The sequence below is a fragment of the Panthera onca genome, chromosome A1 (genome assembly GCF_046562875.1).
Source record: "Panthera onca isolate mPanOnc1 chromosome A1, mPanOnc1 haplotype 2, whole genome shotgun sequence".
In the NCBI taxonomy this organism is placed as follows: Eukaryota; Metazoa; Chordata; class Mammalia; order Carnivora; family Felidae; genus Panthera; species Panthera onca.
Genome location: NC_138339.1, coordinates 25,066,399 through 25,093,904, shown reverse-complemented (window position 1 = coordinate 25,093,904; position 27,506 = coordinate 25,066,399). Strand labels below are relative to the sequence as shown.

At 38.0% G+C, this 27,506-nt stretch overlaps 1 protein-coding gene across 8 annotated transcripts in view; it reads right to left on the bottom strand.

Annotated features, from left to right (window-relative positions):
- CDH6 (cadherin 6) overlaps positions 1 to 27,506 on the bottom strand; it is a 127,270-nt gene that overhangs the window by 20,290 nt on the left and 79,474 nt on the right. For all 8 annotated transcript variants that reach the window (XM_060634398.3, XM_081796020.1, XM_060634399.3 and 5 more), the window contains 5 exons: positions 10,459 to 10,753; positions 7,130 to 7,249; positions 4,978 to 5,145; positions 2,677 to 2,864; positions 344 to 597 (listed from right to left, as the gene is read on the bottom strand). In XM_060634398.3, the coding sequence (XP_060490381.1) occupies positions 344 to 597; positions 2,677 to 2,864; positions 4,978 to 5,145; positions 7,130 to 7,249; positions 10,459 to 10,753 (1,025 nt within the window). The remainder of the gene's footprint in view (positions 1 to 343; positions 598 to 2,676; positions 2,865 to 4,977; positions 5,146 to 7,129; positions 7,250 to 10,458; positions 10,754 to 27,506) is intronic.

Below are 27,506 nucleotides of genomic sequence, written 5' to 3'. Positions count from 1 at the left end.
AAAATCACAATGCTCTCTCCATGCCCCTGTTTGACAAATGTAAGACCTTCAAGAAAAATTCCAGGCCATTCTGTTCTATTACCTTATACCATTTTCATGTAAGCAGTAAGCTCCTATAGATCATTTTGTGTTTCCCCCCCAAATTTTGTGGGTTTTTTTTAGGCTTATGCTGCTGCTAAAACAATTGTCGAGCAAGGAGAGTAAAGATGCTGTTTAGAGTCGTTTTTCAGGAAGATACAAATATCTAATTGGAAGAAAGCATTAATTTTCTAACTTGCAGGTGATACTTGAATAGCAATCGACTGAAGTTTATGAAAAAGACATGTCTCAGAAGTGTGCTTACTTGACAGGATTCCTGGCAGCATCAGGATCTTGGGCTGTGACTGAGCCTATGGTTGTGTTTATCTGAGCATCTTCTCTTATTTGTAGGATGTAGGCCAGTTTGCTGAAGACAGGAGGCTCATCCACATCTTCCACCATGATTCTGACCGTAGCTGCATCTTTGAATGGACCCAGGTAGAGAAAGCGGGGTTCAACATGAGGATTGGAGGCTTCCACTTTGAGGGTGTACACTTTCTTCTTTTCAAAGTCCAAGACCTTGGGGTGGGTGGCGAGAAGAGACATATTTAAAGCAGCCAAGACACAGAAAGATGAGACATAAGGCATTTTTAGTGCAAATCATGGGTAGTGAATGTGGTTATATTGCTTAGAGACATCACCACACAGTGTGATATTGGGCAAAGGCATGAGATGCCACACCATCCTGATGAAAATTGTGGGCTGAAACCATGCCCACTATTGCCTTGAAAGTGGGTGCAAGGGTGCAAGGTATAACGGACAGGGAAGAGAACCTGGAAGCAGGAGTCTTGTATAAAAAAGGACCCCCTGTAAAGAAAATTCTTGTATTTGACTAGAGGGAGCCATGTTAGGGGCAAATTGGCAAATCTGACTTTGATTGAATACTCAATGAGTGTTTAAAATTTGCTGGTATTGGGGCACCTGGGTGGCTCAGTCGGTTAGGCTTCCAACTTCAGCTCAGGTCATGATCTCGCGGTTTGTGAGTTTGAGCCCCATGTCAGGCTCTGTGCTGACACCTCAGAGTCTGGAGCCTGCTTCGGAGTCTGTGTATCCCTCTATCTCTTCCCCTCCACCCCCCTCACGCTCTGTCTCTGTCTCTAAAAAATGAATAAACATTAAAAAAAACTTTAAAAAAAAATTTGCCAGTATCTGGACCCCACCCTGGATCATTAAACCAAAATATCTGAGGTGGGGGTGGGAATCTATACTTTTAAATACCTCCCCCAGTGATTCTAATGTGCAGCCAGAATTGAGAACCACAGGTTTGCATCATGACTTCCTCTTCCTCATTCAGATAAAATAGATTTAATATGTTTTTTTTTTTTTTTTTTTGCATGTGCATGAGTTGATAAAATATTCCGAGTGATATCCTGATAAGGGCATTGGGCTAATTACTTGCCAACGAAAGTAATGATCATTGTTGTCAGAGGTCTTTAGAAAAAGTATCTCTGCTTCTGGAGACATAGTGAACCCAAATGCTTACTGCTGACTTTTAGTTTTAGATGATGATATGACAAGGCTCACTAGAAACACAATTAATCAAGACATTAGTGAAAGTGATTTAGTCGGCTAGGCAAAATTTCAGTTTGAATCTGATAAGGCACTAAGAAAATTAAAAAGGTTAATGCACACTAATGGGCTTCCTAATTATATTATAGTATAAAACATTGGTCTGGATGTCGCTTAAACATGTTTTATTGTGTTTCCAGGTATTAAGACATGTAATTCAAAGCTTAAGAGGAAAGGATTTTCTTGTTATTTACATCTACCTGTGCTTATTTTTACCAGCAAGTATGCTAAAGGAGAGAGAAAATGTTATATCATACATGATAAAAATGCAGTTATTAAAAAAACTCACCAAAAATAACAATTTTTAGCTTTGAAGCACACAATTTATTGGTTTTAAATTTTTGCCACACTTCTGTGTACTGCTCTGTGATGCTAGACAATTTGGGGGGGGGGGTAAATAGTGAATAAGTACATAGGACAAACATTGGAATTCAGAAATATAAAAAATTTATTATCGTGTTCCAAAAAGTAGCTAAACAGCTCATGGGAGATTTGTGTTATTTAATTTATTTCTGTGGCCTTTTTATATCCTGTCTTTAATTCAGGCTACCTTTATCACTGCTTGCATTACTCTTTTCCTTCAAAGCATGTATCAGAATTTCGTTACACATTTGTTTTGTTTATTTGCTTCCTTGTCTCTTTTCTCCCTTAGATTGGCAGTTCCGTGAGAGCAGACACCATTCTGTTGAATGTACCATTGCACCTCCAGCATCTAGAAGAGTGCCTAACACTGTCTATTATTCATTGACTATATTTACTTTATGTACTTTAATGTACACCATTTATTTCTATCATTTATTTACTTATTAGGAGGTTCTTAATAAAAATTTATTAAAAGTATGAAATGAATGAATGAATCAGATTATTGAGGACCTCTAAAAGCCAACCATTAGACTTGGCATTAAAAAAAATAATTAGTAAAACAAGAATCTAGAGGAATGTTCATGTGAGATATAATTGTCTCGGTCACTTGAGGACTAGAGAGAAGTGAATGTGCTCGTTTGTATGGTACTTAACAAACGGCATTACCTTTTTGACAGTAATAACTCCTTCCTGAGTTTCTTGGTCGGTGACGACATCGAACATGTCCAGCCCTTCTCCCTCTGTAATGCTGTACTCAATTTCGGCGTTTTCTCCCATGTCAGCGTCGCTGGCTTTGATCCTGCCAATTGGTGTACCCGGTGGAGAAGATTCAGGGGTTTTAAACTGGTATGTACCTATTAATCACCAGACAGATATAAGTCAAACACAGATGAAGGATACTCTATCACAATAAAGACAAACCGCATTTTCTAACAGTTCTTTCAGACATTATTAGGGATGCAGACAGGTTTGTACTTTCCTTGCAATAATTAATGGCGCTCTATTCTCCTTACATCCTTACTTTCATGATTGCTAAGAATATTTCTTCTGTCATGACCCGTCTCTTTGCAAATGGAGAACACTTTTCTTGTCCTGTAAATAGGTCTCCAGGTTCATGGTATGATGGCGAGAAAGACTAAGCTGCTAGAGAAGGGTGCAGAAGGTTTCAAGCCCCTGTTAACTAATCTAGCAGAAAGAACGGAAAAGAATTTAACCTGAACTATGACTTTAAGCCAATTATGAGGTATTTCTTAAAAGGGTTCTTTGTGTCTTTGCTAATAATAACTGAAGGTGAAAATAAATGACAGCGATCTGGAGAATGTATCCAAGTAGACACTCTCACCCATACATGGAGCTGGTCTGGCTGTGGTTAGGGATACAGATGGACACATTGAGAGAGAAAGCTCCTAATTGTTTCTTTAAGTAATCTTTCTTTTAAATTTCATTACAGTACTTTTTCTATGCGTAGGTTTCTCCCATTCTTGTATTTGTGTTGTTGATTTAAAACCTATATTTCATAAATGTACACTTTTCCGATGTCCTCATGTTGCAAAATTAGTTTAAGGAGACTGCATGTGGCTTTCAGTTTAGATCCGCCAGACTAGCATGTACTTAGGACAATAACGACAAAAAAGTGTCAGAACAAAACTCATTTTACTCTCACCCATTACATTTTGCCAACCATCTGTGCAAATTATTTTGGAAAAAAACAGACTATGACTAAATATCACTAAATATCACTAAAATATAGTCATTCAGTCATATTCAATCATAGCCCATTAAGTGTTGGGGTCATCCTTGGCAAAATGATAAACAAGCTAAGTTTTTCCTCTAGAGTTATTCTTCTCTCCTGTGCTTTGGTATAGTATTCAGTAATGATCCCAAGCTATCCACGGAGAAAGCAAAGTGAGGTAGTGTCCCTGTGGTATTTAAGTGCTGACGAATCCTTTTGTTATCCTTCCCCGGGGAATTCCCATATTGAAAAGGAGGTTTTGGGGCGAAGTATTGCTAATTCTGATATTGTCATTTCAGGCGTCTGTGGGAAAAAAATTTAGGGCCAGTAAAACCTATCTTCTACCCGTTACATCAGAAATTAGTTTTTTTTTTTTTTTTTTTTTTTTTTTTGCATTTAGCTATGAGTAAATACTTGAAAAAAATTAAAGAAAATGTAACAGTTCTGGTTGATCCATGTGTATCTCTATTATAAAAGAAGCCCATGTGAGGTGACCAGCATTGGGAAAGATATGCCATGATTGGGTAAGGTGGACTTTCTTTTTAATGGTGGGCAGCTATTTTCTCCTGGAAGACAGGATTTAGGTAGTTTTCTTAGATCGTGGTCAGAAAAGAATTTTGTTCTTGGAAGAAAAATTACATTAAAACCAATACCCTCTTTCAAGAGCTCTGTATGAAGGGCTCTAGTATATTGCTTGATACAAAGTAGGCATTTAAGAATGTTGTTTTTCCTTCTTTTTTTCCTATCTAGCCATGAGAGTTAATGATTATAGTGATGATTTTTTTGGTATCTCAATTAACCATAATATAGAAAACTATTTATGATTACAAATGGATTAAGTACATGGTTATTTCCCCAGTTGTATTTTTAGAAACAGTTAAATGATAAATCCTCCCTTATAAAGCTTTGTGGGGATTTAAAAGAGATTAAATGACTGATTAAATTCACAAAACATAAAGTCAATTTTTTTTCTTACAAATAGGAGCATTCTTGTATACATATGTTCTGCGCAAGCAAATTTATGTCTGTGGTAGTCTTTTTAATAAGGAAAAATAAAACAATGGTGTTACCTTTACAACTATCACCATATTATAAATCATTCAACTACTAAAAGTATGGTTATTCATAAGTTCATTAATATTGATAATTAATAACAATGGAAAATAAATATCATTCTTAAAGTTAGAGTTTTATAAAAGTGCACTGAAGAAATTCATTCAATCAAATGTTCCTACTCTGGGGAAACCGGGGAGGGTTGTCGTTGACATCAGTTAGCGTGATGTTCACCGTGGTGGTCCCAGATAATCCCCCCATCTGGCCACCCATATCCTTGGCTTGAATCACCACTTGGTACTGCTCTCTGTTTTCTCGATCCATGTTGAGCAAAGCTGTCTTGATGATACCTATGGATGCGAAATTCAGAAGTGGAAAGGGATGTATTAAAAATACTTTATCAAATCATTTATTTATGCAAACGTAGATGTCATCCACAATACTCAAACACTATACGGATGTAATAGGTGACATAAAGATGATTATAGATAGCCTTTATCCTGAAGGAAATTATAACCACATAGGGGAGATAGATATATTTTAAAAACACCTATGATACAAGAATAAGTACAAGTCATATCTGTAATAGTATAGATTGTAGGTAGTATAAATATCATGTGTTATAAGATAACATAGCAAAATATAACTTGGCATGTGGTACAGTGTTACACTACCATAGCTGCTTGATAAAAGACATTTAAGTGTACTATGAGGAAATTGCTAAGGAAATCATTTCCTTGAACTGACTCTTGAGCTTTACTTTACTGAATCAGCTAATTGCTCATCAAATATACCTCCCATAATGAACGTTCAGAGGATTTTCTAAGCCACAAACTATGGTCTGAAGAAAACACAGCTCAGTTCTCCCATAATTATCATCCTGTATGATCCTAGAGAACTTAAGTTTTCCTAAAGCTGATGTGAGCATTAGTTCAACTGGTCCCAGCAGCGACCAACATTCATTCTTATGTTAGGTTAATTTTATCTCTGTTGTTCAGTAGTTATAAAATAAGTAGTTGAAAGAACTTCTAAAAGTTTGCCTAATCTCTGTGTAGGCTTTATGCTTAAATTAACAACATTCTTTCAAAAATCTTTATAGGCTTTAAAGGCTTTCAAGGCTTTAAAGGCTTTATAGCCTTCTCTCGTAGCACATTCCAGTGCTTAACAACTAATGAAGCTGAAAATATCTTTTTTTTCTTTTATTTTTAACACGAACACCTCAGACAACAGGTCAGTTTTATTCCTATAGTCCTGGCTTCAGTGAAAGTGCAGCTGTGTCTGTTCTCCAATAACAGGACTTCTCTATTTAAATAGAGGAGATCACCTTAGCCTTTGTCCTTTACGTTGACTATTTCTAATTTTTACCCTCATTGTTTTTCAACTCAACACTTTCTTTCTCCTTGGGATTCTTTCCAAGTTCGTTGCACCTCTTAACACATCAATTTCCAACTGGATGTGGTAACCTAGAAAAGTTTTGATTTCTACTAACAATAATGGATGCTTGGGAAATGTAGAAAAGGAATTCAACTCCTATTATGATAGCAAAAATATGTGTAGAATTTACCGTACAGCACAGACAATATTTCCTAAGAAACAATTCATCAGAAGATAGTATGCTACTTTGTGGATAAAATGCAGAAAATGAGGTGTTAAAAAAAGAATTCCATTAAGGAATCCACTTTGTTTATTAGGATGCTATCAGCACGAGCTAGACAGTGTCATAATAAAATCTTACTGGCTTAACACAGCTAACATTAATTTTTTGCTCATGCTCTGAGGAGGCCAGCAAGAAGCTCTACTGATAGTAACAGACATCCAGGCTGGAGACCAAGGCCAACATTTGTTTCCATCCATGATCACTGTGGCAGGAGGAAAGGAATGTGGATTGTGCACCAGGTCCAAAAGTTCGGCTTGGAAGTGACTTGAATCATTGCCACATATACCGGCCCAAACAAATCTCATGGCTATATCTACCTTTAGAGCAGGGTAGAGAGATGCCAAAGAACTAGTAAAAGAAGAATTGGAATATGTGTAAATAGCCCTAATGGCTATCAGGAGGTATTTGTTTTTAGGTTCACTCCAAACTGGAAGAAAAAACTAACATTGTATAAGTTTTCTGAATTTACCCTATATAAGAAAAATGGATGAAACATCCATTGTCAGATTTCTGAATTAAAATGATCTGGATATCATGTTTACAAACATATTGCTGGTAAAATTTGGCAGATGAATCTAAGAATATTCAATTACACTGATTGTTTTTTTAATAAATTGTTTTTATTAAATCAATTAAAATTATGGATTGTAAAAAGAAGATCAAAAAGGAATTCTTACCTGTTTCTGATTCAACTGAAAAATAGGGCTGCCCCTGTAGGATACTATACACAACTTTAGCACTGTTGCCATAAGTTGGATCATCAGCATCAGTTGCGGTGACTTGGACAACAAATGTGCCTGTAATGACAGAAACATGAATTGAAAATAAATCAAGGACCCATGTGGATCCTTGATGCACACACAGATAGAGAAAGCGTGATCTTACTTCTGTACAAAAGTATCTTGACAAAGGAGTTGAGAATTTCAGGATGATACTAGGGTTAAAAAGCCTTGGATTTATGGGGACGCCTGGGTGGTTCAGTGGGTTAGGCGTCCGACTGGTTCAGGTCAGGATCTCACCGCTGGTGAGTTCAAATCCCCACATCAGGCTCTGTGCTGACAGCTTGGAGTCTGCTTCAGGTTCTGTCTCCCTCTCTCTCTGCCCCTCCTCTGCTTGCACTCAGTTTCTTTCTCTCTCTCTCCAATATAAATAAACATTAAAAATTTCTTTAAAAGCCTTTGGCTTCTCATTCTGAAAGAGTGTGATCAACATTTATAAATGTTGTAAGGGTTAGGTTAAAGAGAAGCATAGGATAACCATGACCTTGAGTGGAACCAATTTCAACTAATGTCCAAAGATGAGATTTGTTGGACTCTTGTTATAGTCATTCTTTGAAGTTATCCAGACCTAAGTCAATCAGCATCTTGCATTGCTTTATCTACAGTGATTAGTTTCGGGGTTGTCCAATCATGAGGCCACTTGAGATTTTCTTGGGAATTCTGTGTCATGAGTGCTCTTTCTCCTGGACTGTAATGTGCTGATGTAGGGCCTGTCAATGCAGCAGCTATTTTGTGACCTCAGAGATGCCAGCCTGAGGACAACGCTGAATATGACAGAAAATTTCAGAGAAATAATTGAACCCAAATCAAACCATCTCAAAAGCCCATTTTATTTTTGACCTAAGTATGACTTAAGTCACTAAATACTTTTATTTGTTTAAACTAATTTGAGTTGGGTTTTCTGTTCAATAAAAGCATCCTAAATGATAAATCTATCTGATAATTCTAAGAGTTTGAAAGATCTTGAAACTTAAAAGAGGTAGGGTTGGATTAAAGAATTATTAGAATACTAGAAAATTCACATCTAGAACCTGTAACTCCAAAAAAATTATTATAATTACATGCACAGAGAAGGCAATGATGTTTTAGATCAGCATTCTTGTTTTAAGGACTGCAGTCACCGAATAACCTTCAAAATATTCCTGACCCCCGTGAAATTCCACACAGATTTTTATGTGTATGCTTACATGTTTATTTCACTGAAGAGAAGATCCATAGATTTTATTGGATTCTCAAAGAGATCTGTGACTTCCAAAAAAGGGTAAGACCTTACTCTGATGAAGATCATCTTATGGCTGACTTTTGATTTCATATCAGATAAACAGTAAGCATACTGTTGGAGTTCTCCTGTCCATGGGAAGGACAGGGAAGTTACATTCAGGGAGTATTAGAAGTTTTACATTGCTTTTGTAATATCTAACCAATCCCGTTTGTTGAACAAATATATTGTACTGTGGTGGATGCTCTGGATGTAACATGTTGGTGCATGAGATCGAACACCCATCCTTGTAATTTGGGAATGAAGGTGGGGACAAAGCATTATATGACCTCGGAGCAAGAGCTAATAGTAGTTAACTAACACCCACATTCTTACTTGACATCAATATAAAATTTGAATGCTTTTATAATATGATTATCTAGATGTTTTGAGCACCTGTTAGTTGTCAGATATTGTACTGGGGGCTCTGCCCTTGTTTTCTCATTTCATCCTCATGGTAATCCTTAGCAGTTGACATTTATTATTTATTTTTTGTAGATATGAAACTGAAGGATCAGAGACATCAAGATGCTGCTTATTAGTAGAGTTTCAAATTCAGGTCTGTTTGACACCCAAAGCCCATTTATACCCCCATGCTGCTATCCCACTTTGTAATGTAGGATTAAGATGCCTTTTTATATGATAATAATGATGTGTTCATTTATGATAATGGTTAATACGAATATAACTGTACCTGTGTGCAAATTAGAAAGAGACTTCCCTTTCTTAAGACATGTTACGTCCAGCTGCCCCCAGATATTTATAATACATAGTTAATTCTAACATAGTTCAAAAGTGAATGGCACCCTCTATAGTTGTGGGGGTGACACCTTGCACATCAAATTTTGTTTTCTGGAAACTGTTTTGCTGGGTGGTGCTGATGTTGAGACTATTGCTTATTAATTGTTCCTTACTTTTACCACATAGAGGAAAAATATTTTTTTCCTAACAAATCTTCCTCTTAAAAGAGTTTTAATCCCTCTCTTTTGCTTGGCTGATGGTTTGTGATTTTTCTGATGAAACAAAGTGGTTTTAAGTAATGAGATGAGCAGCTTCTTGATGAGAAAGATTTAGATGGTTTACAATCATTTCCATGGATTAGGTTTTTCTAAGTCTTGGAACTGTGACCTAAAATGCCTCTGATACCTGACTCATAGAATTATAGAAGAGTTATTATTAAGTAATTTAGCCCTTTTGAATTTGACACCGAATGAAAATAAAAATAACCCTTTATTCAGGTAGCTTAAAATTTGTCACTGTTTCCCATTAAGTATTTTAATACGGCTAAGAGTGATGTCAGTAGGATTTTTTAAAATTTAAATTGTGTTGACCTCCCAATTTAAGCAAATTAGAAGCATACATATTAACTTTAAAATTGGTAGTAGAATTGTGCACAAAATATTAATTCATCATATTAATGTCATGAAAATCTCTTAATTTCCATCACTTAGTAAAGGATACATCCCCTAAACAACCCCTGCATAATTATGGATTTTTTTTTTTTAATTTTCTTTGAGTCTCTTTCCCAAACACATATTTACTTAAAGCAACTGTCATACTCTCCAGTCTGGAATGTAAACTCAGGCTTTTGTTTCACACTGGAGAGATCCTAACCTCAAGCCAAGTACCAATATGTGCTAAGAGAGGTGGAGAGGGCTGCTGTCTCTCAGCCTGAGGACCAGGGTGGGCACCTGGGGAGGCAGGAAGTAGATGAGATGATATCTCTTTCTTCCTCCTGTTCTTGCCTGACATTTTTTCATCCCTTCATCATTAGAGGAAATGCTGTTTTCTTATAATAAAATGAGACTAGAGTAATATTTGGAAACATAAAGGGATTGTTTGAAATATGATAGTTTTAGAATTTAGCATCTACATTCATTCACCTCAGTAAATTTCACTCCTAGGATTCTTTATTCAGTTGACGTACTAGAGGAGAGACATCATGTGGTTGAAATCACATCTCACTCACCAACATCAGACATTTCGGGAACAGTGGCCGTGTAAACATCCTTGGTAAATATTGGTTCATTGTCGTTGATGTCATGGATCTTGATGATGAATTCAGATTCGGGCTCCACGGGTCTCCCTGTCCTTCTGTTTATAGCTTGAGCTCGAAGGATGTAAACAGGTTTTTCTTCCCTGTCCAGCCTCTTGGTGGCCTGTATGTCTCCTGTGTTTTCATTGATAATGAAGAGATCTCCTGCTCCATCTCCTGAAAGGATATATTTAAGTGATCCATCTCCTCTATCCTGGTCTGAATGTAACTAGTGTAGAAAAAAAAAATTAAAGAAAGTAAAAGTCAAGCATGTGATTCTAAACTGTTTGTCTTGTTAACTTTTATTCATTCCTTTCTGAGGGAGGCAGGTTTGAGGTTTTTTTTTTTTTTCTTATTGTTTACTTAAATCCTCAATAGTAATGCCATTCATTAATGAATATGTTTCCTTATAATCATAGAAATTTCTAGAACTGGAACAGAGCTTGTAGAAAATGTAGTAATCCTTGTTTTGAAGAAGGGAACACTGAAGTCCAGAGTAATAGCAAAATGCCTAAGGATGTATTAACCTGGTTGGAATGAAACTCTTTTCACTACTTTCCTATTTTCACCATAGCATTCAGATTCTACAAATACACTCTACTGTTCACTTTTATGTATCTGGACATACTAGAGAAGTGACATGCTATGGAGAAAATAATTTTGTTTTTGTTTTTTTTAGAGAGAGAAAGAGCATGTGCGCAGGGGAGAGGGGCAGAGGGGGAGGGAGAGAGAGAGAGAATCTTTTTTTTTTTTAAGTTTATTTATTTTGAGAGCGACAGAGAAAGTGTGAGTGGGGGAGGAGCAAAGAGAGAAGGAGAGAGAGAATTCCGAACAGGCTCCCCACTGTCAACGCACAGCCCAGCTTGGGCCTCAGTCTCATGAACTGTGAGATCATGACCTGAGCTGAAAGCAAGAGTTGGACGCTTAATCCACTGAGCCACCCAGGAGCCCTAAGGATTTTGGTTTTTGAAACAGAGAGACCGGGGTACATTCTGACTCTATACTTTGCTATCTTGGTGAATTTAGGGAAGCTACTCAATCTCACTGAGTTTCATATGATGGAGTTTATAATCACTTTTCTGGGAAGATGTGATATTTATTTAATTACTTATGAAATTCAACTCAAAGCATTTGAGAAACATCTTAAGTGTTGCCATGAACAATGCCTTGAAAATCCCTTTACTAGATAATTTACAAGGGCACTTAGAACAAGAACATTTAATAGTCAGATTTTCATTTAATATAGGAGAGGATCTTCTAAAAAGTGGAGCCAGACTAAAATGGAATAATCTGCTTTATAAAATAGTGGGTTCCCTTCTCCTGAAGGTAATCAGGCGGAGGCTCTGATAAGATTAACCATCAGTGAGGGGCACCTGGGTGGCTCAGTCGATTAAGCATCTGACTCCTGATTTCAGTTCAGGTCATGATCTCATGGCTTGTGAGATTGAGCCCTGCATCGGACTCTGCCCTGGCAGTGAGGAGCCTGCTTGGGATTCTCTCTCCCTCACTCTCTGCCCCTCCCCCACTCACACTCTCTCTGTCTCTCTCAAAATAAATAAATAAACATTAAAAAAAGATTAACTGTCAGTGAAATGGGTCAGGTAAAAGGTTGAATTAAATGAGTGCTAATATACCATTGAAGTGAAAGATAATCATTCTAACTTGGAGAACTCGCCTGTGTTGCCTATCCCAGAGATGATTTCCAGAGCTTTGAGTTTCTGTTGTGTCTTTGGGTCCCTTTTTCCCACCTTAGTAAAAGTTCAGAAGGTATTTTTCCTAGGTCTTCAGATAAGCTAACTCTATTCATAAATTTTCAAAAATTAAAATTGAGGAGATCTATTTGAAAAGACCAGTTATAAGTATTAGCTGCATACAGACAAGATAGTTTATTGGTAAGGTAGCTAAGCTCTACCTTATTTCAACTCTGTCTAAACATAGTATAGGCTATGTTACAACAGTTATGGCAACAACAGCAACAGGTAAGCCAACTCTGTGTCCTGTTGATGAATACTATACAAAATGCTCAGAATAGTGTCTATAACCACATTTGAAAACAAACTCTCAAGGCAAAAGGGACTTTTAAAATAAGCGAACCCAGCCTTTCTAAAAAATGATATCCCATGGAATATCAATTATCTAAAATGCTGAGAAGGGGTTCTGCGGCCCCATATGTTTGGGGATTACTTCGTTTTTCTGCCTTTTTCTTAGGAGTCACCCAGTGTACATTAACGTATTAAAGGCTGTCACTGCCTCCAGTTTAAAACTGTACTTGACTGTATTTAATCTAGCTTTCCCGGGGGCTCCTGGGTGGCTCAGTCAGGTGAGCATCTGACTTTTGATTTCGGCTTAGGTCATGATCTCATGGTTCGTGGGCTTGAACCTGCATCAGGGTCTGTCTCCCTTCTCTCTCTGCCCCTCCTCTGTTGACTTTCTATGTCTCTCTCAAAATAAATAAATAATCACTTAAAAAAAAAAAACAAACAAACTAGCTTTCCCGAACGTTCTTGTGCAAAGAATCCTTTGTGGGTGTTGGCATTCCCGAGAACAATTTTCTAAGAGACACACTTTGGGAAGCATGAACTAATTGAATCCATCATAGCAGAATCAAGAAAATTAACACTCCGGTTTATGTAGTGTTTCCAAAATCATACACCTTGTGTGAAAGAGTCGGAAGATTAGAACTTGAACACAAGAAGAGGCCCTACAGGTTATTCAGTGCAACCTCCTTGTTTTTAGAGATAGGGAAACTGTGTCCAAAGCCACACAGCTAATGCTAGTTAACAGCAGAGTTTGAGGAAGAGAATATTATTCATACAATTAGTAGCCTTGAAAGCAATTTGGCAGAAATAATGGAAGATGAATGGGAACGGGGAGGAAATTGCTTAGAAGTGAGACAAACGCAATAAGAAATGTAAAACAAAAGAGGACTCCATGATTTGTGTAATGTGATATGCTAAGGAAATGTTGAAACCGTGATTACACAGAAAGAGCCACTGGGGAAAGTTTAACTCTCCATCGTCAAATCCTAATGACTGAAGAGAGCTTTTAAAAGGCTATTTCATTAACTCATGAGTAATGAAACCAACATCACCGCCCATTGGATCTGGCTTCTGGGCAGCCATGGTTAGCAAACCCGGCACTGGGTGGGGGGGGGGGGGACCGCACCAGAGTTCCAAATAGGAGTTGTGCTCATTCTCTCTCGCTCACCAAGTGTAAGATCATGGCAGCATCAATTAACCTCGCTGGGCCAAGATCCTTATCAATAAAATGAGGATAATAGAACCACAGGACCAGGCTATCATGAAGATCTAATTAGAGACTATGTACAAATACTACGTTAATTCCTATGGGGACATGGAGTAAGAGCACATTTTAAGATACCATTCCTAAGCTCCTCATTCAAAATAAGCATGTTTTGGCTCTTATTTTGACTTTGAGAACTTTGTTGTGAGGACTTTGAAAACCCAATTTTATAAACCCATAGTATCTCTAAGGTAAAATCTGTCATCAAAAGCTAGTATTCTTCTACCGGTGGCAGTCGCTGTCTTCCCATGTGATACATTGTATTCTGCATCCCACTAGATTGTAGACGCCCCTCGGCTGGTTCTTTCATCACTCTCGATATGTAATTGTTGCACACTTAGTAGGTGAAGACCACATCTGGTCACAAGATTTATTCAGGTAAAAGTAATCAGAAACTTATTTTTAGCTGTCAGGAGAGACCATTCCGATGACTTATGGAACAAACACCTGAGACGATATAAAAGGGCAGCAGAGATGCCAACGAAGAGTATGAACAGGATTGCTCTGCAGATCCCGATTCTGATTTATCAACATTTGAAAACTGGTGGGAAAATGCATCTCTTTACTCAGGCCTTGTCTGATAATAAAACAATTTAGCCTCATCCCCCTCGAGGTGCAGTGCCTGTGTCTGATACAGTACACGGAGCAGAAACCTCCTGAAGCCTTTGTGTGCTCTTTCCCCGCTTGCCCCTCCTTCCACGCACCTCCCCCGGGGCCAGTTCTTTTCTCTCTTCTTGGGGAAAAGAGGAAACATGAGACATCAGTGCTAGTGAAAGTGATGGTGGCAACCAGACATTAGGGGTTTATTGAGCACTTAGATTTTAATTGGATTTTTTCTTTTGTGATGTCATTCATCATGGCCACTGTAAAAGGCAGAAGTTAAACAACAACAAATAAAAGGTTGTAGGCTGCCCGAGGCATGTTTTTACTAATTTCAGTTTAATGTGGCTGTTCCATTAAGTTTAATCATCTGGCTCACTTTTAACGATTCACCATCAAGTAAAAATTATCCACTTTCCCCAGAAAGTCACATCTCATCTGGGGCTGGCAGGACTTTTTACTACTGTACCTGTAGCATTTTGTTCCAGAAGGAGCTCAGGGCCTTTGTTTTTCCATTGATTTATTATTAAAGTGCAGCACCTTGACAAATAAATACAGGGATTTGGGGTTGCAGACACAGGCCCACAGAGGGTAACACCAAAGCAGTGCTGGCCTCTTTTTACCTGCTACACGTGCCAGCTCTGAACTTGATTTTGACTCCAATTCATTTTTTTAAAGTTTATTTATTTATTTAGAGAGAGAGAACTAGCAGGGGAGGGGCAGAGAGAAGGGGGGACAGAGGATCCCAAGCAGGCTCTGTGCTGACAGCAGAGAGCCCAAAGCAGGGCTCGAGCTCACAAACTGTGAGATCATGACCTGAGCTGAAGTCGGATGCTTAACTGACTGAGCCACCCAGGTGCCCCTTGACTCCAATTCAAAAGTATAACACTAATTGTGCAGATTTCAGTTTCAGATTTTCAGTCTGTCACTGAGTCACTGAGTATCTGCAACAGCCTGAAAGGGGTCTAGAAAAGGAATTATGTGATTTTTTTTTCTGAAATAAAAAATTAGATTATGGCTAATATCTAGAGTGTAGTGCAAATGTGATGTGGCCATTTGAGAAATGTAAAGGTTGACAACTGGAGATGTCACAGGGCAATCAGAACAGTTGTGAAAAGGTGTCTGAAGGGGACTGAGGTGGAGAAACTGGAGTTATGGTGGAGAGAGAGAGAGAGAACAACCTTTTACTAAATAGATTGAATATTATTTTAGATTAGGAAAATAAGTCTATGATCAAGTTAGGACAAACTGAGGCTGAACTGAATTCAATATATATATATACATATATATGTGTATATATATATGTATATATATGTGTGTGTGTATATATATGTATATATGCATACATCTCTCTACATAATGCATTATACATAATGCTAATGAATATCTTGATATTGTGAAGGCTGTGAAGAGGTTGTTGAGTAGAGTTCATACCAGGAAGAAATTCAACCTTGCTTGAAGTACATAGAAGGGATTAGAAGTAGATTCTGTTTTAGAGATTATAGGGTTAGGTAAACAATATCTTTCAAATTTTATTTTAAAGTTTATTTGTTTATTCTGAGAGAGAGAGAGAGAGAGAGAGAGAGAGAGAGAGAATGAGAGAGAGAATGAGAGAGAGAGAGAATGAGAATCCTAGGCAGGCTCTGAGCCTGATGCGGGGCTCCAACTCACAAATTGTGAGATCATGACCTGAATTGAAGTCAGGTGCTCAACTGACTGAGCCACCCGGGTGCCCCCCACAATTTGTGTTTTAAGAAGCCTTCCAGGGGGCGGGGGTGCCTGAGTGGCTCAGTCAGGTAAGCATCTGACTTCGGCTCAGGTCATGATCTTACAGTCAGTGAGTTCGAGTCCCGCATTGTGCTCTGTGCTGACAGCTCAGAGCCTGGAGCCTACTTCTGATTCTGTGTCTCCCTCTCTCTGCTCCTCCCCCACTCACACTCTCTCTCTGCCTCTCAAAGATGAATAAATGTAAAAAAAAAAGAAGACCTCCAGGTAATTCTGATGAGTGATGAACGTTGATTACCATTGCCTTAACTAGTATAATTGTAATAGTTAACAGCATGGACTTGGGCAAGGGAAACACATGGGCGTAGGGATGCCCAGCTGGCTCCGTCGGTGGAGCATGGAACTCTGGATCTTGGGGTTGTGAGTTCAAGCCCCATGTCGGGTGTAGAGATTACATAAAAAAACAAAAAATCTTAATTAAAAAAAATAAAAGAAACGGGTGGAAATGCATGCTGTGTACTAGTTGTGTAACTTGGGAGAATTTAGTTAATCTCTGCAAGTCTCAGTTACCTCACCTCTATGATAGGAATCATGATACTTAGTTTATAGGAATGTTGCCCTGAAAATTAATGAAATAATGTATGTAAAATGCTTCGCCGGAGGCCTAACTCAGAAATGCTTCAATAAATTATTCTCACATCATAAACCTGAGTATTCAGAAGGTGGAAAGATTTGGGTCTGAATTCTGACTTTCCTGTTAATTAACTAAATTAATTAAATTTTCTTAATTTCATTCTGTCATCTATAAGATAGAACTCAGAACAATTAACTTTGCCAGTTATTCCTCCTCTACTTGCCCTTTAAAAGTTGGTAACCCTCAGGCCTGTGTCTCAGGTCCTTGTCATTCCATTTCACATATTCTCTCCAGATGAGATCATCTCTCTATTTTTCTGTGTTCAACTATTACCTCTGTGGCCTTGATGCCCAAATCTATTTGAGATTATCTATACCCCGGGGCCAGTTTCTTGAGATAGAGAGACAAAGGTGCAAGTCTCTTGGACAACTTATGCTCAGTACTTCCCAACTGACTTTATCACCCTCTCTCCAAATCTACTCCTCCTCTGTATGTCCCATCTCTGTAAAGGCCATCAGAGAGTCATCCTAGACCTTCACCTCTGCCTCAATCATCCACATTCATTAGCCACCAAACCCCTGTAAGTTCTAACTCTTACATATACCTTGACTCACCTACTTGCCTTCATTTCCACCACCATGGTCCAGGTCACTGCCCTTTCTCCTCAGTCTGTTGTAATGACGCCCTCCTAACACACTCAGTCTTACTTCCTCTCAATCTATTTTCCTTTCTGTGACTAGCCCAACTTAAACAATAGCACCACTAATTCTGAAGATGCCATTCTCCTCTAATTAAATCCTCTGGTGTTTTCTCTTTACTCTCAGGATAAAAGTGCTCATCCTCACTCCTTAACGTGGCCTCCAAAGTCCACCATGGTCTCTGCCTCCCTAGTCTCCTCAGTCACCATTCTCTCCCTGACACTCCTTGTTTCAGTGTACTCTTCTTATTGTAGTTTCTAAAAGATGTGTTAGTCTCTCACATATCTAGGCCTCCTGCATATGGTCCCCTTGGCATAAAGTCCTTTTGAACAACTTCACCTGGTTGATCTCACCCATATATCAGGTCTGCATAATCTTCATTTCCTCAGGAAAGCCTTCCCTAAGCTGCTAGTCTGAGATTCCTCTGCTATACGTGCTCAATGTATTCCCCATTTAGCCATTAAAGAATTCTATTTTTTTGATGACTTGTTTCACAGCTATTTTCATGTTTCAATCAGCAAACAGCTAGATTGCAAGTTTCATGAAAGAAGGCACCAAAACTGCCTGGTTAATTTCTGTATTCTCAGCACCCAACATTACTGGCACATTGTAGTTCCTCAATAATTAATGATTTTAAGGAATTAATGAATGAATGTTGTAAAGATAAAATTGGACAAAATATCAATAATCATCGAAGGTTTCTGACACATGGAAGACAATCAATAGATCTTAGTGTCCTCCATCTACTGTTTTGCTTCATTTTAGTGTAACTCTATGCACCAAGATTATCCATTCCTGAAGCTGTCAGACCACTTAGCAGTTACTACCAACACTAGGCACGTGATGTAATATGAGTGATCTGAGGGAGGAATTCAAGTTGTTCCCCCGTATCTAAAAATATTTATTTTATAACCAATTAAATCTTAATACAATAATAAAACCAACTTGTATTGGGTTTGTTGAAAAAACTAGACAAGTTATAAATACATCGAGGACACTGCCCATTATAAGTATACTGAGTGCTGGGACAGAAGTCACCTGTCAAGGGTGAAGAAGCTTCAAGATTCATTCCGCTATATTTCAAATATCATCCTGTTGCAGAAACTAATGGATAATGAAAGGAAAATGCTCCATTTCACAGAAACATTGTTCCATAATAAAAATAATTTAACTTTATGAACCAAGGCCACTTAAAAACACATATGGGCCTGAAGGACTGTATGAGATGGTGCATAAAAAAAAAAAAATCACACTTGCCTTATGCAAACTTGCAGTTTAGGCTTGGAAAAACTGACTCATGTAAAAGATACAGAATAAAAGCAGAGATTAGACACTTGAGCACTGTCATTAAGTATTAGGAATAATAAGGTGAGTAAAAAGCCGGAAGATAGCATAGAAGGCACTTGTAAATTGGACAAGGTGGAGTCAGGGAACATGTTAGCTCTTTGATGGTTTATGAAAACTTCTTGGCGAAGGTAGCATTACTGATGGGAGACAAACGACTTAGCATCCAGTATGAGCACGTGGCATGGTTTCAAGGCTCAGTGTAGGAGAAAATCAGAGGAGGCTTTGAGAATGTGCCTGGGGTAATAAAAGCAATAAAGTCAGCTAAAATAGAAACACTCCTTCCCTTGAGTTGCTGGGTCACATATTTTCGCACACTGCACTCAGATGTGCAAGGGAAGATGCAGCTTCCTTATTTATTTATTTTTTTTATAGTTTATCCCTTAAGCTCTAATCCCATTGAGTATTAGGAACTCAATATTAGGTTGAACATCGAGTCAATAATTTAGTGCAATCCAATAACGTCTACCTGATTCAATAATAGAGTCTCTTTAGATAACTCTTTTAGATAAATCTCAGTCTTTCTGCCTTCTGCTTTCTCTCTTTGCCCCTGATCCAGTCCAGGATACCTCCTGGGTGTATAAAGGAGAGAGACTCACATGGTCTGCGTCAGAGGGAAATTTGGGGGCTTTTGGAGCCAAGGGCAGTCCTTGTACTGCCCTCTGGCCCACTGATTTCTAGACAATATCTCATCCATTACTTTCTTCAGTGGCATGTGTGTGTTTTGGCAGGTAGAAACATGATCTCAGTTCTCCAAGATCAAAGGTGAGGAGCTCAATCCTGCCTGCCTTATTGCCATCAGAAACCCCCCTGATGTCTGACTGTGACTCTTCCATTGCCCTTGGCTCTATGGTCCTAGCTTACAGGGTTGCTTTGTCTTTGATAGGTACCATCTATGGTATCATCCACTTCTTTCTTGCCCTGGAGAAACCCAGGAAGTCTCCTGAGAGCTAAAAGGGGGCTTCTCCTTCACCACATGATTGCCCCAAATGGGAATGGACAAAAACCACTCTGCTTTTACCTTTAACTCACAAACTTGCCACTGCTGCCTGGGAACTTCAGATATAATGTCAAGGCCATAGAAAGGACTTCAGGGGTGCCTGGGTGGCTCAGTTGGTTGAGCACTGACTTCGGTCAGGTCATGATCTCACAGTTCATGGGTTTGAGCCCTGCATTGGGCTCTGTGCTGACAGCTCTGAGCCTGGAGCCTGCTTTGGATTCTGTGTCTCCCTCTCTCTCTCTCTGCCCCTCCCCCACTTGTGCTTTGTCTCTGTCTCTCAAAAATAAACATTTAAAAAAAATTTAAAAAAAAGGAAAAAAAAGAAAGGACTTCAGATACATATAGGACTGTGTGTTTGTATGTTTAATAGCCAGGACTGTGAAATTCCTCCCTTGGCTTTAGGAATACCCCCACCAAAACAGTTTTGGTGGGAGGAAGAGCCAATTCCCACTCTTAAATCAAGAAGACAATGGGAGTGGAAGCGTGATATGCAGTACAGAGCCTGGCACCAATAATTTTTGGTGACTATATTTATAAATGGAATTCATGAGTTTTATTCTAGTTGGTTAGGCCCCTCTCTTGATACATTAAATGGGCTCCAAAGGAATCTAGAAAATCTCTTTTCCTCTGACAAAACCTAGGATCAAGCTGCCTCCATATCCCATGTTCTTTTTCAAGTATACTATGTTTTCTCTTATAACGACCTTAAAAATTATACTCTATAAAATATAAATAACTTGATTGATTTTTTATAGCGGTGGACATATTTTATCTTTAAAGCATCCTCTTATATAATTCATCATTTGGCAACTGGTCTGGCTGCGATTTGGGAAAATAATAATAGCCATTTATTAAGCCCATTCTGTGGGCCAGGATATGTGCTGAAATCATTACATAGATTATATAGATGTATATCATGACACTCTTCATATTTCCTCCTAACTGATGAGGAAACCAAGGCAAGATAAGAGTTAGGTAATTTCTTGGCATCATACAACCAACACGAGTCCAGATGATCTGATACCACAGTGTCTTATGTTAACCACAACAAAAATATTATCTCTAGATGTTTACATTCAGATCTATGAACCATTCATTAAAGGATTACTCTGTACCAAACTGTATTTTAAGTGCTGAGTAACAAAGATCTAATTCAGGATTTTTAACCTCTGCACTATTGACATTTTGTGTTGAGTAACTCTCTGTAGTGGGACGTAGACTATGCATTATAGGGTATTTAGCAGCACTCCTGGCTCCTACCCACCAGATGCCTATAGGACGTTTCAAGTTACAACAACCAAAGATGTCTCCAGATGTTGTCAAGTGTCCACTGGGGGACAAATTGCCTCCATTGAGAACCACTGATTGTGTGCTCGCTTCGGCAGCACATATACTAAAATTGGAACGAGAACCACTGATTGAATTCTGTCTACCTATTTGTTCGTCCATCTATCATCTATCATCTTTCTGTCCTTCCATTTTTTCTCATTGTGTACATTGTTATGCTTAAAATACATTCAAATAATACCATAAAGATTCTGCATTTGCAGAGATGCCACACGACCCCACTCAATTCAATCTTTTATCTTTTGTTAGGTTTAATAACCATTGAAACAGACCTTGTGTTACATGGAGGAGAATTTCTGACAAAGCGCTAAAAGCAAAAGAATTTTAAATTTAAACTCAGGAGAAATTTATTAATTCCCTTGACATTTATCTTTTACACTCAATACCTTGAATTTAATGTCAAAAGTACCAGAGCAACTATAAAATGAATAAAACTTGAGTGCTATAATAGTTGTGGTAGGCAGAATAATAGCTCTCCCAAAGATGTGTATGTCCTAATTCCTGGAACTAGCGACTATGTTACCTTATCTGGCAAAAAGGAGTTTACAGATGTGATGAAGATAGAGATTTTTAGATAGGGAGATTACCTTAGATTGTCCAGGTGAGACTAATGTAATCACCAGGGTCCTTATCAGGGAAAGAGGTGGGGGAGAGTTGGAGTCAGAGATGGAAAGGTGGAGCACAGGTCAGTGTGTGGTGTGTGTGTGTGTGTGTGTGTGTGTGTGAGAGAGAGAGAGAGAGAGACAGAGACAGAGAGAGACAGAGAGACAGAGAAAGACAGAGACAGAGAGAATAGAGAGATTTGAAAATGATAGGCTGCTGACTTTGAAGATGGAGGAGGAGACTATGAACCAAGGGACACAGGCAGCCTCTACAAGCTCAAAAAGGCAGGGAAATGGACCCTTTTCTAAGAGTCCCCAGAAGGACACCTAGCAGACACCTTGATTTTAGCCCAGTAAAACCCATTTCAGGCTTCTGACCTCCAGAATTGTAAGATAATAAGTTTGTACTGTTAAGCCACTAAGCATGTGGTAATTTGTTTCTGCAGCCATAGGAAACTAAGGCGGTAGTTCCTTACCTTTAGAATTCAAGGTGAGTTGAACCTGAATGCGGTCCCTCAAGAATCCCAGCCAAGAGTGGAGAACACTCACTTTTGGTGAGCACTTAATATGTGTCAGGTACCGCAAGAATGCTCAACAATTACTTCTCATAACAACTCCAGGAGCTAACCTTTATTTTCTCAATTTATTTTTCAGAGAAACTGAGGTCAGAGAGGTTAAGGAACTTACCCAAAGTTAAGGACATGGCAAGGAAGGATACCAAGATCTGCCTGACTCCAGTGTCTGTGCTAATTCACACCAGAGCATGCTGCCAAACGGCACTCCCCATGATGATTACAAATGTTTCTGGATTCATTGTATTTATTATATTAGACCCCAGGCTAAGTTATTTGTAAATTCTATTGGCACAAATGATACAAACTGTAATATGTGTTATTGTTCATTTGGGATTTATCAATTAAACAAATGCCTTTTGGTTTATTCACTGCATGAAGTTATTTCCCCAAAAAGGCATTGTTTACTGCCTTTGGCTTGGCTCTGGATGTCCAAGGTCTTTGGCAGACTGGGACATTAGTCTCAGCTCCTGCTTAGTCTAACATTTTCATTTTCAAAAAGCCAGTGGTAAATCAAGCTGAGAGCCAGATACCCAGTCAAAAATTGATTTAGTAAGGCACCGCAACTCACCAGTTACAATCCTACCTTTTTGCCTTACGGTGCAATCTCTTTAGTAATTGCCAAATCTAAGGACACATGCGCATGCACGCACACACACACACACACACACACACACACACGTTCCTAGTGCCCCTCTCTTATTTTCCCTCTCACTCCAACACATACACTTTGGAGGAAAATATTAATACATAAATGCAGGCATTTGAGACATGATGACTCAAATGGCAGAAATTTTTAAAATTATGTTTCTCAGTAGCTAATGGACTTTTCCCAAAATGTGTTTTTCTTCAAAGGTAAAAAATATGTTGGATATAATATTCTTATATTGACTCCTAGGATCTAAAAAGTTAAAGTTATATCTTTATAAAACAGATAGTTTGCTTGAGAGAGGGACTATTTTTCTGTTCAAATTCTTAACTCTCAAGAATCCTGTATGTACTCAATAAATAAAAGACTAAACTGAATTCCATAACCTGCTCATATAACTCAGGTGAGTGATTCTAGGAGAGGAAATTATGAGCTCATTTGTTTATTATTTTTCTTGGATGGGAACAAGCTTATAAGTTATGATTTGAACACTTTTTCTTTTTTTCCTCTTTCTTTCTTTCTTTCTTTCTTTCTTTCTTTCTTTCTTTCTCTTTCTTTCTTTCTTTCTCTCTTCTTCTTGCTTTAAGGGAACAATGAAGCAATCAAGAAAGAGAAATGTGTACTGTCTGGATGGCCACACTGGGGAAACTGTTTCACGGTTAGTGCTGTGCTCATAGAGCTCCAACTCCTAAGCATTTATGTGATTGTTTTATTTGCCTACATGTCTGAAATACTTTCTGCTACCCCAGTATCTTCATAATGTATAAGGGAAGAGTATTAGTCTCAATCACATCAAAAAGGCTGGACTCCAGCCCCAGCTTTGGCACTCTGCTGATAGTGACACTGGTCTCTTAAACCCTCTGGGACTGTTTTGTCATACCCAAAAGGATTTAATCCTGCCTAACTGGAAATGTGCTTATGCGGTCATTCAAAGGGTGCTCGTATGCTAAAGCACTTCATAAACCATAGCACCTGCTAAAAAAATAAGAAAACATTATCATTGCTCTTTCTCTCATTACAAATTTTCTGCCTGCCAAGGAGTGATTTCTTTGTGTTGTGTCTTCTATTCTGTCTTTCCCCTTTCTTTAGAAATTACTTGATGGTTTGCCATCATAGTAAGGTTCCAACTACTGCATTATCATTTTAAAACTCAAGAAAGTGATGTGTAGACTGTTGAAAGGGAGATAAAATGGAATATAATACTACCACTCAAATTGGCCAAGTCACTTAATTTTCTTGATTTGGTTTTAAAACTGTTTTCCTTTAAGAAGCGGGTGGATAGGTGATCACCAAAATCATAGCCTTTGCACAAGTTAAATAGCTCCTCCCTTTTTATTCTTTTTACATAATACGCATGGTTGGGAAGCTGGACAGAACACTCAAGATACAAATCAACTCGTTACAAGGAGAATTTTTTTCTTTTCTTTTTACTGTATCCATATAAGAAGGTGGATGCTGAACCTAATCATTTCACAGTATATGTAAATCAAACCATCATGCCTTACACCTGAAACTTAGTGATGTACGTCAATTATTTCAGTAGAAGTGGAGAAAAAAAGATACACTAGGGTAGGAAGGTAATTTTTTTTAATGTTTATTTATTTTTGAGAGAGAGAGGGAGTGTGAGAGCGAGCGGGGGAGGGACAAAGAAAGAGGGAGACACAGAATCCGAAACAGGCTCCAGGCTCCAAGCTGTCCGCACAGATCCTGACATGGGGCTCAAACTCGCAAACTGTGAGATCATGACCTGAGCCGAAGTCAGACGCTTAACTGACTGAGCCACCCAGGCGCCCCTAGGGAGGTAATTTTTTATAGTCCATTCTGCTTTACTTGATTTCTAAAGGGAAAGTTTGCTTTCCAGAGGGTATTTACCCTAAGTGTGGGGGAGAGAGAGGCAAGAAGCCTTAGGCTATAGATTAAGTAAGAAAATGAGCCAGAATCTTACGCTTCACAATTTGTGGAAAGAAAATAATAAAACATGCTAAAATTTTGCATAACTCTATGTAAAAGCAGACTTTTTTTTTGCATCTTCTCTTTCCTGTTTCTCTTCTGAATTATACTCATATAAATAGTAGAAAGAGTTAAGATGAGATTACTTTCCAGAAATGATTGTTTTTCCTCCAAGAACTCAAAATATGTTGATTAGGAGAATGTATAGTTGGTAAAAAAAAAAAAAAAAAAAAAAAAAAAAATTAGTCATTATATAGAATTTTTCTCTCCCTGTATTTTCACATTTTTCTCCATAGTTGATTTTTATGTGAATTGTTGCAATCAACATTTTCAGGTCTTAAATGACTTCTTTTTTACCAGGCACTTGAATTGTCTGCACAATGTAGTTTCCTAGGAATTTTAAGAAAAATGTGCTTTCTATTGGTCAACTCTTGCTTTTCCCCATTCTGTTTCAAACTTTCTTCTACTGAGACCCTAAATGATGTCTAGTTTTCATTTGTAAAGGTCTTAAAAGAACCAACTTTTATGCTATATTATTATTTGCTGTATCTTCCCTTTTTATCTTTCTTGTTTATGCACATACAACTGTGTTGTCTTCAGTTTCTCTGGCTTGCACTAAGGTACCTTGAACTTTTTTCCTATTATATCATAAAATATTTGTGTCATTTTGATGTGAAATTTCCAGAGGTAGCTTCCATGGAAAGACATACTAAATTTGGTTTATATGTTTACTACCTAATATATCCTTGAACTTTAAAGACTTTAGATTTTCAGTTGTCAACCCAATGACAGAAAGCACTATCAGTGATATCCATATCAAACCATGCACACCTATAAACTGGGAAACACTTTTAAATTACATGGCAGGTCTTTATCTCTTCCGTCATTGCAGCTTAATTCAAGTAATATTTGTCTGTTTCTATGGTGCAAATCTGTCCCAGGCACTTTTAAGGACACAAAGATGAATAAAACATGTAGGCTAGGGTCTTGCAGATTTTACCAAGATACAAGTACGTGAAGATTTAAATTAAATATCTAAAGTACTAATTGAAAGAGGAGTCCTGGGACTCAATATAAAACACTACTCAATATACTGAAGGTCAAAGTTGAACTTTAAACAAAGAATTAATTATTTTGCTCTTAAAAAGGTGAAGCATTCAGGGTAAGAAATTAAATCAAGAGTGATGTTTCCCTCAGTAAAACTTTGGTTCAATACTATAAGGAGATTATGATATTAACTCCAACCTAACAACTTAATTATGACTACCAACTTAAAACTTGAGCATTCTTTAAGTGCAGTAGTCATTTTTTGCGTTGCTGGATGCATTAAAGTTTGTATTGGAAAAAATAACGACACCCGATCAGAGTCTTAACATTTCGCAGCAATTTAAATAATATTAACTCCAAATTGTGGTGTAAAGTGATGATGTTTTCAAATGAAATAATAAATCGCCTTAATAGGAGGGTCTACAGAAGTTACCAGGATCGTCAAATAACGGGACTTGTAGTGCACATTTTATTTTTAGTTTGGTTGGGATAATAAAGAAGACTTCGTATTTTTATGTATGCGTAGTTCTCTGAACTGTTGGTGATGAGTCATTTCTGCAGCTGCCTTAGCTGCTTGGCACCATCTCCTGGCCCATAATACTTGACTTCACAGAAGGAGACTGCACATTAGTGGGATAATCCCCTGGGCACCTTTGGTTCTTCCTTTTCTTCACTGTTCCTGTTCTTTGAAGGCTCACTGGATTGCAGCGTGCCTTTCCTTCTTCCATGGTCTTCCCTTTGTGAGTAGGATGTGCCAGACCCCGTTCTAAGCCCTTTCTGTGTATTAATTTATTTAATCCTCACCTCAATAACTTTCTTACTCCTTCATGTAACAGTTGAAGAAATGGGGGACAGGGAGGTTAAATAACTTGCCCTGTATTACCCAGGTGGTCACCGTGGAGCTGGGGCTCAGACACAGGCAGCCTCCTTTGCTATTAACTTTACACTCTCTAGTGCATAATTGTTGAATGAATGAAAAGCATTTCTCTCCAAATCTATTCAAAAATGTCAAAGCTGAGATAACTTCTTCAATTGCCTTCTTAACTCCAATCTCTCTTCCCTCTAGTCAGCATTAAATCCCACATGCAGAGTGATATTTCAGGCTTTTTGTTATGCCCCCATCACTGCCCTCAGGTCTTCTAAAACATACTAATTCACCTAAAATATTTATTCATATATTTCACACATGTATACATTTTAATCTTCTAAAATGCCTCTTTGTGTGTGTGTGTGTGTGTGTGTGTGTGTGTGTGTGTGTATTCTTTGTGAATGGAAAGCTGGAAGCAATTATAACTATATTTCTGGTGAAATATTTTGGCATGCTGCTTTTCTTTTTATTTCACATCACATAATTTCAAATTTGATTCCTCACATTGACCTTTGAGAGTATCTATTCCTTCTACTTATTTATCAGTAATAGCAATAAGAAAAAAAAACCTCTTTGTCTTACGGGGAATTCTGTACTTTCTTTCAACCTCCTCTTTAATTCCAGACAGAAAGCTAGGTTTGCA